At 39.0% G+C, this 15419-nt stretch overlaps 1 protein-coding gene across 50 annotated transcripts in view; it reads left to right on the plus strand.

Annotated features, from left to right (window-relative positions):
- The window catches only part of ANK2 (ankyrin 2), a 382844-nt gene that overhangs the window by 220179 nt on the left and 147246 nt on the right, over positions 1-15419 (plus strand). For all 50 annotated transcript variants that reach the window (XM_052813238.1, XM_052813314.1, XM_052813229.1 and 47 more), the window contains one exon: positions 5061-5162. In XM_052813238.1, coding sequence (XP_052669198.1) covers positions 5061-5162 — 102 coding nt within the window. The remainder of the gene's footprint in view (positions 1-5060; positions 5163-15419) is intronic.

The raw sequence follows: 15419 nt of genomic DNA on the forward strand, positions 1-15419 counted from the left end.
CGGTTATTATGCATAAGTTTTGAATTCTGTTTTTGCTGTCATTCAATTAATAAGCTGTATTTAACAGTTGAGAGTTGTTCAGTAGGCCTTGTTGCTAGACTCCGTTCTCCCACAGAGATATTTGTGATTCTGGACAGGCTGAGGTCATTCACCTTATTTGCAGGGGGGAAAAAACCCAAAGCTAACCTGCAGGAATAATTCTACTATAGACTTGATTTCAAACAAGTATTTGAATGGTTTGGATGATGTTAATATGAAAGCTGTTTTTTGAAAACTGAAGCCTCCTACTCCTCCACTCTTTCCTTCTTAAGCATGAAGCTGGTTTTCACCAGCAAATTTGAATATGTCGAGAAATTCTATGAGTTTGGTACAGCGTATGATTTCACAATTTATTTTTGCACATACATAAAATGTGGCTATAAAATGCCTTTGAGAAACAGGCGCGTGCCATGTGCGCTAAGTGATGTGGTATGCTATGAGACAGAAAAGGCAACCAGAGCGAGGACAGAGGAACCGGAAGGGAAGTTTTCTGACTATTTGAATAAAATACTAATTTCCATATATGATTTAATTATTGAGATTCCCTGAGCTATATGTTTCAAAATCAGGCAAAATTCTGGCATTGCAATTAGTAAGACAGAAGTTGAATCCACAGCCTCTCAGTCATTTTTTAAAAAAACATATATTCACTCGATCATTTCTTATGTTTTCTTATGCAATATCTGACAACTAGCTACTTATAAAGAACACGTTTGCATTCTGCTGTGAGTGTGCTTAAGGTTATAGTGATTTTTTTCACTTTGTAGTTTCTTTGTTTACAGTACGCTGTAAAGTCTCATTTCTGGCTGAAATTATTTATCCTCAGTCAAAAGTTAAGAAAAGTTAAGTTAAAAGATATGAGCTTTTTAGGATGTTCAATAACACTAAATATTCCCCACAAATCTATAGCATGTATTAGAACCGTGTTGCAAACAGAGTTTTTTAAAAAAGTAGGTATCAAAGACTTGTAGTACTCTGTTACTGTATATGTGTTGGAAGTTGTGTTGGGTTTGTGGTGTTTGGTTTTTTTTTTTTTTTTTTTTTTACAGTGACTGTTGTCCTTCTCTTTGGTCAATACTTGGTATCTGTAGAACTGCAAATAAATAGTCCAGATCCAATCACGACTATAGTGAAAAGAAAAATTGTCTATGGAGCTGTCAAATGTTAACTACTCTAAGTGGTGCATTTTTCATAGAGCACTTGGATGTCTCGGAGTAGTACATTAGAAAAAGCTTGTTAAGTCCACAGACTGTGAGTCTGTCCCATACTAAAAAAATACCATCTAAGTATTCTTCAATCCTTCATACTTTATTCTAACAGCACGTTAATAACATATTGAGTAGATTGCCTAGCCATAGTGGCCACATATAAACAAAGTGATCCTTAACTCCGACTGCCCTGAAGCGTGGGTGGTATGTAGAGATGCCAGCTGAGACTTTGTAAATTAACATGTCAACACTGGAGTTTCCCAGATTGTAAGCCTCTAGTTCTCATGTTCACATGGTTGCTGGTAGCTACGTAAGGCGTACTTTTCTCTTGTAAGCCTTTCTTTTCCTTACTGGTGGAGTGCTTGCTTTTGAGTATGGTCTGCATACTTGTGTAAAACTCCTAAAAAAAACCTCAGGGGTGTGTGCACATAGGAATAGATGATGTGATAAGTATCATCTAGTGCGAAGGACTCTGGCTTCATGTTTTTATCTTCTTTCTTGTAAAGAAAGTATCTTCAAATGATGGTCTGTTGACACTTTGTCTTCACCAGTCAAAAAACTTGTAAAGACCAATATGCCAGCTTCTGTGCCACTGAAATTCATCATGAATTCAACTAAAAATCTACATGTGAGGAAACAAAGTATGTCATGAAATTACTGAATCAATTGGAAGAGCCCACAGATCAAAAATCACAGTTTTCTAGCATGGTAAGACTACAGAAAATTGCTGCTGTTGACTACTGAGACAATTTTGTCAAAACGGATTTGAATTCGTAATGTGCTAAAGTGAGTAAATTGCTGAGACAGCAGTACTGACAAAAATGCTTTTTAAAGGCCTTAAAAGAATGGGGGAAAGGAGAAACTACTGATGACCTACCGAAAAATTAGAGTTGACAAACCAGAAAAGAAAATACAGATCTGAGTACTCCTAACTTCTAGGACTTCTAAGCATTGAAACATAGTGCTGAATCTTTTGAGTATTTCATGGAAGTGCTCACTAGTATGTGAATTTGTATACGAAGCAGCTGAATTGCTGTGTCATGTCTTCAATTTGTGTGTTCAAGTTTGATATAAAAAATAACATCATGCAAGTCTGCGAGAATTCTGAAATAGGGGAGGCCAGACTGTGAGGGGATGGGTACAATCATATTCATCTAATATGAGATCAGTACATGTTACAGTGAGAAGATTCATAAAAAAACAAAGATCATGTACGCTAGGATTTTCAAAGGCACCTGAATGAAATATCAAGATCTCATTGTGTTTCATGGGGATTTTAGCAGTTTTGTCCCTCTTCTGTTCACAGTCAGGCACTGTTACTTCAGAGTGAGAACATACACAACAAGAGATGCTTCTGGAATAAAAGCGCCTGTACAGGGAGTTAATCATGAAGGGTTAATTCATAATAACTCCTCATGTAGACAAGAAGTTGATACTCCACACTGTGATCAATATTCAGGTGTACGTAATGTGTCTTGAAGTGATGTGCATTGCAGGAATGTAATTCTGAGATAACAAAAGTATGAATCAAGGAAGTGAGAATCTATTCGGAAAGCGCTGCTTGCATCTTCTTAGCCAGAAACAAATGGAATATAGTCGTATGGTCTTAGCTACAATCTGAGCTTCCAGCAATAATGGAGAGACTTTAACGTTTTTAGCCTTTCATGTTACTCTGCGTGAAAGAAAAGCAAGTGATGATTGATTCATCCCTAATAAAACAGAAGTTGTAGACGTTAACCTTTTAAAAGTATAAAACCAGGTGATTGCTGTTTTGCCATGGTAAATTATTGTAGAAGTAGTAAACCATGAAAAAAAAATGGGGAAAAAGAAGGTAAAATGTGTGTCCTATTGAGGGCAAAGATGCTTTTCCCATTAATTTCAGGAGTGTCCAGATTTACCCCTCGTGCTCAAATATTTGTTCTTCGTTGATGTTTTTACCAAGACAGTTGATTTTTCAAGGATATTTAAACATTAAAATCCAATTTTGTGTCTTCACGCGCATATACGCATCACGGGAGACGGTGCAGTGCTAATAGCTATCCTTTGATCTTAAAAGGGATCTCTTTCAAGTACCTGTTAGAATCTGCTCCTGTGTCAAGCCTCATCCAAATGCTTGCCTGACTGAAGCCTGAAGCTATAAAAGGGTTCTGTCAACGTGAATTCCTGCGCTACCTTCCCCTTCACCCTGCTGCGTGTTTAGAAAGATGGTCTGTTTTCTTAACAGTAAAAGATGTGGAAAATGTGCTGAAGTTTGCTGAAAGGAATTTAAAAGGAAATATTTTTGTCTTGGCATGTAGTGCAGTTGTAAGAAGAATCATTTTGATGACATCCATCTGTTGCAGATTAAAATAGGTTGGAATCGGGGATTGTGAAGTGAATTAGTACAGTATGTTAAGTAGGGTGATGGAAATAAATGCATTGAAATGGATTGGGTGACTGAAATAAATTGCTTTGTTGATCAGTATTAATAAGCTGAAAGTGGGAGGCTTTTAGGATATTTTTGTGATGTGAAAGAATGGCTTTCATCTGGTGTTTCTGACAGGGAGGTGCAATTAGATGAGAAACATGCTCCATTGGAAGTGTTTCAGTGGAACGCCAAGTACTAGTCCAATAGAGTGCATGCTCTCCTGTACCTCTCTAATCACATCCCCAACAAACAGGCTTTTACAGTTATTTATCTGCTTTTCGAAACTCACTCCTACTCTATTTATTCATTTTAAGTATGAAAATTGTTACTGTCTCTGTGTGCGTTCCCAAATGCTTATTCTGTTTAATCATTACTTCTGTTGCATGACTTTGGTTTTTTCCTCTTGGTATCTGCAGTTGCATTAGTAGCCAATTTACCTGTGAGTAGGTTCACATGTGGGTGAACATCAAAGTATGTGCTGGTTTCAAATAGCCAATGTAATTTCATGTCATAACTGTAGATAAAGGCAAGAGGGCTGACACATTTCACGCTCCCTTGCTTAACAGTACATCCCACAATCTAGCTGAAAAATGAAAACATGATTTTATTTTTTTTTAACCTATAAACGCTAATGGGGCTTTAAATGCGAACGTATGAATGCAGGCAGTTTAGGAGTGAGCGTGTTTACAACATTATCCTGGATTTAGATACTCAGGCTTGAGTACTTCATCCGCTTTGTTCTATGGTTAGCTACACTTGCAGCGCTGCCTGGTTTTGTGGGCCCTTTTTTTTTTTTTTCTTTAGCATGCCCCAATTCTGTGTCACAGGTGATAAAATATATCCATTGGACTTTTTTGCTCTTGGATATTGTTTTTTCGCCAGTGTGTACCTCTGTGTTAAGCCAGTGTGTGTGCATGAATAGGCACTGTAGTCATGTAAGTTTTTATGCCAAGTACAAATCTAATGCCAATGTATGTTTTCTTAAGTAGCATAGCCAATAACAGGATTGGTCAATTATTTTCCAGAGTTTTGAGCATATATATATATATATATATAAAACCAGAAAACTATGGCTAGCAAGTTGATGCATTAATTTTTTTGTTGTTGCTAATATCAGTTACAATGATTTCTGTGTTTTTTTTTCCTTTGGTTCATGCTTAATTTTGAACTTCAGCAATTATTGCGCTATTTTGCTCACTCTGACAGGTCTGCAGTTCTTTTGTGCCAGTATTGCCTTCTCCAAGTATGTATATGCTAATTAATGCAGATATCATGCAAAGTCAGTTTTCTTCACAGTTTTATTCTCCTGCAGCATAAAATGTGGAAACCTTTCACTGATGCTGAAGTTGTACTCTCTTTTAAGTGGGAGCTAACTAGAGAATTTTTTTCTTCTTATCTTTTTACAGTCTGACAGCAATGCAAGCTTTCTCCGAGCTGCCAGAGCTGGCAATCTGGACAAAGTAGTGGAATACCTGAAAAGCGGAATAGACATTAACACATGTAATCAGGTAAGGTATTTGAAGGACAGAAGTTTGCAAGAACGAGTTGCACAACCCCCCCCTCAAAACCTATTTTTTTCAGGCTAGGTTACTTCATGCAGATGTTTTGATTCACTGCAAGCTATGTTTTCAGTCTTGTTCTTCAGTGGTATCTTTCTACAGGAAGCTGATAATGTCTATAAAATTGTGCTTCTTTTAGTAAAGCTTTTTGTAAGCCTTTTTGGGCTCCTCTTTCTTGCCAGTGTTCTGCAGGTATGGATATATGTTAGTGAAGTGCCTATGATCAAAACTTAAGGTATGCTTTGGTAGTCTAACACTAATGGACCTGCTATGGTGAAGTTCCATTCCAATGGAAACAGCGAGCACTAAATATAGCTGCATTCTTCAAAATACTCAAGTTATGCAAAAAAAAAAAAAAAGTTCTAATTCAGGAAGTTATTATGTAGTATTCTTTGGATACAGGTAAATACTATGATAAAATATACCTGGATATCAAGTTGAAGGTTCTCAGTAATTATGGTTGCTTTCTTTGTAGAAAGCTACAGTGTAGATGTCCTGAGGCATCTGTGTTCAGCAAAACCCACCCCACTCCCAGTCTGCTTGGTTTTGTATTGCTGTGAGAGAGTGAGATTGAACTCTCTGTCTGAACAGGAGACTTGGAAAGCTGAGGCCCACCCGTTACCCAGTTTTCTTTCCCATACGGAGAGTCTCTCATTCTTTTATTTGTCTGGAGAAGTGGGACTATGCCAACACTCATATTTTTTGCTCTGTTAGTTATTGCTGTTTATATATTGTATCCATTTATTAATTGTAATGAGGCATGCCCATGTAACAGGTATTCTTAATTTTAATGAAAGATATGCCTTTCTCTGGAGAACTTGCATTGCAAATAGGAGTTGAGGAGCAATAGGTATTACAACAAATTGACAGATGAGCAGAGGATGGCAGTGAGATGACTGTGATAAATTCTACAGCATGCCAGCTGTCAGGGTTTGGGATTATTTATTTATTTATTTTTAAAGCTATTTCAAAGACCTCTTTTTTGGCATCTTCACAGGTGTAGGGGTTTAAAAGAAAGTTCCAAATTTCCTGTTGCAAATGTTTGTCCAAAGGACAGTGTGGGCTGGCATCCTTGGCAGAGCCAAGGAAGAAGTTGAAAGCTGTGTGTGAAAAAAGGTATCCCTAGCTTATATGTGAAGACATTGCTTGGAAGTATTGAAGTGAGGTGTGCTTGAAGGAATAAGAGAAGTGAAGCTGATGGAGACCAAACATGTTTTTCAGGCAACAGTTTGCAAAGATGAATGCAGTACTGTTTGAGTGGATTTCAAAATTGAGTTGCAAAACATTTTTCAGTCACCTGAAGAAGTTTCTTTTAAACGTTGTTTTTTTCATATTCAGTGTATTAAGTTTAAGCCCTGTAGCACAGGGACATTTTTAGAGTCTTGGGTTTCTATCATACCTAGAGCAAGCGTTCTCTTCCAGTACACACTCTCATTCATATGATAGTAATAACAATAACTTAAAAAAAGAAATTACAGGTCTAAATTTGTGACAAACTTTTTACTTTTCTTAAATAAATTATCCTGGTCCTATTTCCAATACATTGATACATGTTTCTCCAAAATAAAGAAATATGGTCTGTGGTTTTGGTTTTATGCTTACTTTTCAGGACCTGTTATTGCTTGGCTTGCTCATTAAATTAATGTGAATGCTGGGGGAATGGGATAGCAATTGAATAAGTCATACCAAAGAGAGCAAATGCTAGCAAAATAAATAGGTAAATTTGCACATTATCTGTGTATTTTATTAATCCTTTTTATTCAGATCATTCAGTTAATATTTTAGCAAGCAAATTTTAGAACTAAAATATTATTTGCTTGTACACAATACTCATTAAAATCAGGTTTTTCAATTTTTTTTTCTATTTTGTGGTGAAAAGTATCATCTAAGCATCACTAAATAACTTAAAGACAGAAAAAGGATGGAAAGTATGTGCTTTACTGAAGAGAAAAAAAGATAATTCCATTGTGAATCTAATGTCCCCCCATCATTCACATTACATTTATATTTGATTTAATAAAAAATATTCCCTTTCTGGCAGAGTACGTTTCAGGTATAAGACATTTAGACCTGCTCTGTCCTTTGGGAAGTGTGTAGGGATGGAATATACTGGTACCGGATAGTGGAAAAAATTGAAGTAAAAAATATTATTTTAGGTTTTGTATAGAGAAAACACCCATATTGTCTTATGTCTTCTGATTGCTCTTCAGATTAAGATCAGAAATAATCAAGGTTTTCATTACTGTGTCCTGAGACACAGTCGTGGCTCCTAATGTAAATTGTGTCCATAAGCTGAGCTGCTAGTTGCCATGGACATACCTATGATAAATAAGTAAAATATTTAGGAAATAAAGCTGTATTTATCTTTGGAATTAGTAAGGAAATTATGTTGTGACTCCATTAAGCTGTGACAGCTAATAAATTGCTCTCCAGGGCAGCTAGAAGGAAAAAGCCTGTTGAAACAGCACTTCTAGGTTTTTTTGAATGACTAAGGTGAAAGGTACACATTTTCCAAGTCAATCATCAGACTGAAAGCTTGAGTTGTTTTCCTGCTCTGACACGAACGTGGGCTTTAGAAGCCGTGGATTTCTTTGGTAGCAAAGAAATGCTACAAAAGCATGGGTTTGCTTTGGTGGCAAGAGCAATAATCCCCCACGATACTGTAAGCCTTCATTTTTCTGAAAGAATTTTAACGAAGTCGTTGGGGAGTATGCTCTGGAATAGTACCCTGCCAGCAGCGCTGATGGCAGATTCCCCAGTCTTTGGAATTTGATTTGCAATTACTATATGTCTGAAACCTTGGTGAAGAAATGAACCTTTTGTTTTTCTTCTTTGATATTTGGAGGCCACTTGTATGAAAATTATTAGGAAGTTGCTTCAGAAACCTGTAGAGGGATTACTCTGAAGGGGCAGAAAGAGTTGTGAGTTTTTTAAGGTAGTATTCGTACATGTCGTGGTTTAAGCCCAGCTGGTAACAAATCATCAGGAAGCCGCTCGCTCACTCCACTCGCCCTGCCCCGGTCCTGGTGGGATGAGGAGAAAATACAAAGAAAAGCTCGTGAGTCGAGACAAGGGCCGGGAGGGATCACTCACCACTTACGGTCACGGGCAAAAGACAGGCTCAACTTGGGGAAGAAACAAAATCAGTTTAATTTACTACTAATCAAACCAAAACAAGGATATTAGGAAGTAAAACCCAACCTTAGAACACCTTCCCCCCACCCCTCTCTCCTTCCCGCCTCAGCCCCACTCCCGGTTCTCTCTCCCCAGGGGAACAGGGGACGGGGGCTGGGGTCGGTTCCTCGCGCGCTGTCTCTGCTGCTCCTTCTTCCTCACGGGGAGGAGGACTCCTCACTCGTCCCCTGCTCCGCCGTGGGGTCCCTCCCACGGGAGGCAGTTCTCCACGAACTTCTCCAACGCGAGTCCTTTCCGCGGGCTGCAGTTCCTCACAAACTTCCCTGGCGTGGGTCCTTTCCGCGGGCCGAGCTTCAGTCACAGGCTGCTCCAGCACGGGCTTTCCCATGGAGTCACGGCCGTCTTGGGGGGCATCCCTCTGCTCCGGCGTGGGCTCCTCTCTCCCCGGGCTGCAGGTGGGCATCTGCTCCCCCGCTCCCCTCTGTGGGTTGGGGGGGGACAGCCTGCTGTCTCACCACAGCCTGCAGGGCACCCCCTCCTCCTCCTTCTCCACTGACCTCGGTATCTGCAGAGGGGTTCCTCTCACATTCCAATCCCACCACTCAGTGCAGGTTTCCCCTCTTAAATCTGTTCTCCCAGAGGCGCTGCCACTGTCGCTGACGGGCTCGGCCTTGGCCAGTGGCGGGTCCGACTTGGAGCCGGGGAAGCTTCCAGCAGCTTCTCACAGGAGCCACCCCTGCCCCGCTACACAAAAACCCCACCACACAAATTCAAAACAATACATCATCTTCCCTTGGCTTACTTGTGGTATACCCTCAACCTATTATTATAAGAAAGAGCTTTGTACTGTTTTAACCATCTCTTTTACATTTCTGATGCGTCTTTGACTTCAGTGGTTCAGTTCTAATGGAGACTTTCTTGGTCTGTTGTTCGCCTAAATGCCCAAATCCTATCTTGGCCTTCATAAAATTTTAGAATTTTTCACAGCTGTATGGTAGTTAGTGCATGACCTCATATGTCTTCAGTGGGTTCTAAAACACTTCTTCATTTTGAAGTTCAAAGGAAGCGGGAGGAGGTTTAGCACTCCACAGTGCCAGTCTCCTCCCTTAGGAGCAGTTGCTGGAACTGTAGAGGTAATTGTTTCACCAAGAGCAAGATTAAATCCAATTCAAAATGTGCACTCACATAGTAGAAAGAGCACTGGGCAGTGTGGGCATTGTAGAAATATTGTGTACTACTTTATCACCCTGAAAGCATTATGGTCAGCCAGTTGATTTTCCTTAGCCAGCCCATGTGAAGCACCTGATCCCCTGTGACCTGAGGTGCGGAAGTCTGAGGTTTCCCTTGCTATTTTTGTGAGATCTCAGCCCCTAAGTTAACACTGAGTGGGTGGTTATTTTTAGCTGACTAGCTAACTTGTGTCCAAGCAGATTAAAATCTTGTAGCTCACTTGTATTAGCAATGCAGTTCTGATTACCCTCAGATGGTTAGAGAGTAGCCGGATTTTTTTACCTTGTTTCAGAAAAGTGTAAGCTTAAATATGTTGTTATCATCGGTTGATCTTAACAATAACACGAATTGTTTTATGTATTTTTATAAAAAGGCTCTTAAATTTTCTGCTTAAAATACTACCTTCCCTTTCAGGAAAGTTATTACTGCTGTAAAAATACACTGTTAAAGTTTCACTATTGATATGACTGTAATGAGATAGAATGTTTTAGTTTGGCTCTTTTGTAAGTCTGTCATATAAATCCAATTACTCTTGCTTCATAGTCTAGGGACCTACATTTGCAACGCTTATTTAGGTGACCAGTACCATCAAATTTAATAGGACTGTAACTGTGACTTACAATAAACATGCAAGTAAGTGTCTGCATCAGTCCTGACAAAAGTCTTGACATTCTAGTGAAATCAATGGCATTTCTTTGAAGGCAGACTTGAAAGCTCAGGCTGTATGGTGTCCAGCTTTCCCCTAACTCTTAGCCAGATTTAATCAAAATGACCACTAACTGAACAGTGGCTGCGAATTCTGAAAGTAAAATCACTTAAAGGTTGTTTTTAAACAACATTAAAATCAGTAAATCGTTCAATAGAAATGTCACTTTAGCTCTGTTTTGTAACTCATGCATCATGAGATGGGCTAAAATTTCAGTGCACTGTCTAAATAGAAATTTCAGAGACTATTCACCTTCACAGCCTACAGCATCAGGTTCAACTTGTTGGCAGCACAGTTTGTTCTGTTTGACTCTAACAGCGGAAGAGGAGGAGTTCCTGGTAAAAAGATGCAGTTATTCAGGGAAAGGTTGGGAGCAGAGGAGAAGACTGTGAACGTGCTGCCCCAACATACATTGACTGTGCTATCTGTCTTGGGCAGGGATTCTGTGAATAACAACTATTAATGAAAGGTGTTGTTGGTGTAGCATCCCTGGTTATACTCCCATATCCCTGCACATAACAATTATAAGAAAAACTCCTGTGCTTTGGCTACATTTGGGAACATAATGAGTGTGCCTATGCTCACTCATGGCCTGCCTGCCCAGTTTCACCCCTGAGTCCTGGTTCCCTAGTCATCCACGTTGTACGTGTATTAGTTGGCTCTCAGGCTCCTTCTGACATAAAGCAGCTGGTTTTCTCTGAGATGAGACCTAGGAGTAGTGCAGGGACCACTCTCCTCATGCAGCAGGGAAAGCCTGCGCTGGGGGTGCTGCAGCTCCTCGTAGTGCCCCAGTATATCTGAGCAAAGGTGGATCCTGTAAGCCTTGTCTCAGGCCGTGAGCCACATTATGTACAACTTACTCGTGGCGTTGTGCTAAAAAAAAATTTAAAAAAATCCCTCTTCTTTTATAGCCTGTGGTACAGAATTCACGTTATTTCAGGAACTGTCACCCAGAGAAAACAAACACGTGTACGCTGTGTCTTTGGGATATGGTGCAGCACATGGGACCAGGAGAAGACTGCAGGCAGGAGGTGGTGCGTGGTGTGAGGTGCCCAGGCCGCTGTAGGGAGACCTAGCGCGGACAGCATGTAAGCTGTGCTGTGTCGCGTTGCCTGGGGGCTCGGGCACAGGTGCACAGAGAGACAGCCCTGGCGTAGGAATCTGGGGTGTGAGGGATAGATTTTCAAAGTTTCTTGGTATTCTTAAGATCTCCAAGTCCTTAATACTGTGGAAAATTAGCTACACGTTCAATTTCAAAACTATGTTTAAGTCCTAGTTAAGTTAATTTAAGTATGGAGCTAAGTGCTAGTCTGAAGAAGGCTGTTTTCCTGAACTGGAGCTTTATACTATCCAACTGTTATCTATATCACCAAGAAAGCCTCCATAAAATGCCTTGCTCCTTTTCTGATACTTATATGCTGACATTCAGGCTGGATAAATGTCAAAACTAATTATAAAACCCACAATTGTGGCCACTATTTATTTTTGAAAAAAGAGTAGATGGAAGAATAAGAAATGAAATAATCTAAAATATTTTGAGACATTACCTTCCCTGCTGAAGAAAAGCTGCAGATGATTAAAGTAGGCATGCGTCAAATGGAAGTTAGGACACAAAAGTGAGAGCAGTTCTGTTGCCTGTGCCAAGGAATTTAATGGTGAGCAGGGTAAGAACTGGGGCTTTCCATGTGCTGCTTATAGAAAACATATAGAAAGAATCTTGTTTTACTGTCTAGAAGAAAGTTTCCATTGAAAGACCTACTGTCGAGAAAAACACTTGCTGAGTTATATGGGACACAACCTGGCAAACTTCAAGTTCCCCAGTTAGGGGAAAGTAAATCTAGACTCAAATTCTTATATTCAAATAGATCCAGCAAATTTTATGTTTTGCTTATAAGCACCAATATTAACAAAAAGGATCACCCCCAGGACAGAGCACAGTTAATATGATAATTACTTGGAAACGTTACAAATTTTTTTCCAGTGTTCATATTCTCTTGCTTGCTGTGAGAGGAATATGACTAGGATTGTTTCAGTTTGATCTTCTGTGGAAAGTGCTTCCCATTTGCAGCTGGCTGGCAGAGCTCCTTTTGCACTGTACCGGTGAAATCAGAGCCAGATGAATGCAAACTTCAGAATAGATGCTGTGTAATTTCTTAGAGGCTTGAAATGGATACAGTATTCCTGGATGATAGATGGCATGACCACCAACTTTCAGGGTCTATGGATTTGCACTGTGGTTAAGATCAAAGCCGGACTTATACTTGCACTTATTAGGGTAGAAGAAAGTGGTTGACTAGTGTGCAGAACAGAAAAATCCCATATTAACATGATTTAATTAAGTAATTTTACCTGATATCTGGGTTGAGTTAACTCAGGAATTTTCTAGACTGTATGAAGTGTTTTGAGCTCTTGACAAACAGTACAAAACAAAAAAAAAATGCTAAAATAACCCCTTCAGATCTATGAATAAAATTAATCTCTATTTTGGATTGTCTCAGCCCTGGTAGCTAGGAAAAACTTCTGTCTGTGCACTGGCTAATCTGTTTCTCTGAAGACATTGATTACTCTACGTGAGTTCCCGGGTACAAAGAACGAACTGAGATGGGCATCCTACCTCCTCAGGCTAGTGAGCCCAATTTCTTAGCCTTCACAATCCATTGAGCACGAACAGGCACTTCAGCTCCTTGCAAACTCTGATTCTGGTGCCCTATAAAATTGCTCACAAAGTTTGTTGATAACTAAGACCCTCAGCTTCTATTGATTAAGCATCACTGTGTATTGTAAATTTTATTAGGAGTGGGAGCAAACTCCTCTTCTAGAGATTAGGGAATGGTGAATAAGCCATGGCAGCTGCTACTGCAGCCTTAGAGTTATTCCTCCTTCTCGAAGGGTTTTGAATGGGGTGTCTATGTGGTTCTGTTCCAGCTGTCTAAGGGGAAAAGCTAACACACTTTGTGCAAAACACTGGAGGTATATTTTGTTTTTAAGAGTGATATATCTGAATGCTCTTTCAAAAATGAAGCCTTGTATATGCAGGATTTTTTTTTCCTCAGTATAAAGCTATTTTTAGACTAGATCCTGTCTCAGAAACCAGTACATAATGTTAAGAGTAAGCTTTCCTGCACAGAGATGAGACAAGAAGATGCTTGCTTTCTTCAGTTCTAGTGTTTGTTTCTCAGATCCTAAGTTTTCATAGAGATCTGTCTTTATAGATAATTAAAGTATTTCCCCAATTTAACTGTTTCAAAAATCTGATGGAACTTAATGTTTCTGGTTATACAGAATACAGGTATTAGTTACAGTTATTAATATACTTATGCAGTTAATAATTAGTTAATGCTTAATTATGCTTTGTTGAATGCTACCTTCATAGCAAGTTAAATTACTATGGAATTTCTCACTTTAATCTGAGTTCAATTGCCATCATCTATTCTGAAAATCATAAATAATTTCTTAATTTCTGGAGACAGTTAGAAATGTCAGGGGACAAAATTCCCCTGTTTTAAAAACAGTCCCTTTAAAAAATCTAATTACTGGTATTTTATAGGATGAAAAACTGATAGCCATTGGAAATCTCTGATTCCTTTAAAGCTGTTTTCCTTATGTTCCTACTCAATTGTAGTTATTTTAGGATGTGGTTGCTATTTCTAGTTAACGTCGCAAGAGAAAACAACTTGCTTCTGAATCAACGCTCAAAATGTTGACTAGCAAAATGAACTTTAATTTTACAGTACGCATTTGTGCAGCCCACAGTTCTAGCAGAAGTTAGACCCCAAAATCTGACAAGTCTAAGGGTTCATCAGCTGTCTGCTCTGTTTTGAAACAGAACTGGTAATCCGAAAGGCAACATAAAGTAATGTTTCCCCATCTTGTCTTTGGAGGCTTGTCAGTTTTCATGGTGATATAGTTTCTTGATAGGAAAAAACTGATGGATTTTGGCATTTGTTTTGAAGAAGTCTTCTGTATTCACAAGGAACGTATGTGAAGTCTGACACCTTGAACAGAAAAGGATTGAAATATTAGGTAGTTTTGGGGGGGCCTCCAGCTCCCAGGCTCTTTAAAACTTAGATCTGTTTGGCTTTTGCTCTTGTTTTGTTGGCTTCTTTATAATTTGATCGGTGTCTTTATTGCTTCAGTTACAGCAAGACAGAGCACCAGCTATTAATTACTTCCTCATTTAGTCCAAATGGAAAGCAGCTAACACTCCCAGTAGTGCTAACTATAGACTGAAGTAGCACTGTAGTCATAATGAGGTCGACAGTATCACATGTTGATGTCACTCAGTAGGTTAATTCATTTTCATGAATCCATAGGCTATAAAGCAACATAAAGGGAGAATTTTCATAATCTGAAATTATTTTTCTTTTTTCAACTGTCCACCATCAAACTTGAGATGGCCATGCCCAGCTCTCTAATGTGCCCTTTCCCAAATCCTTCTTGAAAAGAGGTTGACCACATGCACTTTTTACTTCCCTGAGAGATTTATTCAGAGGAGAGTTTGCAGCAACCTTAGACTGACATCTATTAAAGAGATGGAGAAAAGTATTTGACGTCAGCAAAGACTAATGATATTGCTTTTTAGTCTCAGCCTCTACTGGTGAGTGCAGATCCCTTCTTAACTCTGGCAAAACGTGTAAAGGATTTAGCACGACCATGCAGAATTAGTCACAATAGCTTTTTAATTTTCATCGTGTTTGTAACTTACGCTTTGCTGTTGGCCTGTTGGTACGTATACAAGCCTGTGAACACAGCATCAGTGGAAGGGACTTCATATAAGTGTATTAAATTTCATGATTCAAGAGAATGTCAAAACTTAAAAAAAAATAGATTTTTGTATTGTTTTATTTTTGTTGACTTTCATGGTGTTTTTTCTGTAAGTTGCTTGAATGCCATTCTAACCTTGTGTGGCAAAGGGAAGAGTAATTAGAAACTCAAATATTGGCAAATCTTCCTGGAAAGTGTTGCATCCCAACTTCCATCAGAGTCAATGGGAGTTATAAGGGGTCAGACTCTTAGTGTGAAGGAAAAAAGAGCGTTAATTTTGTTAATATACTTTCTTGCTTCCTAATGTTCTTAAAGATATTAAGTGCTTAATGAATACCTTCAAATGAAAGTAAACTTTAGGGAAGTAAGAA

This window comes from Harpia harpyja, chromosome 2 (genome assembly GCF_026419915.1).
Source record: "Harpia harpyja isolate bHarHar1 chromosome 2, bHarHar1 primary haplotype, whole genome shotgun sequence".
In the NCBI taxonomy this organism is placed as follows: domain Eukaryota; kingdom Metazoa; phylum Chordata; class Aves; order Accipitriformes; family Accipitridae; genus Harpia; species Harpia harpyja.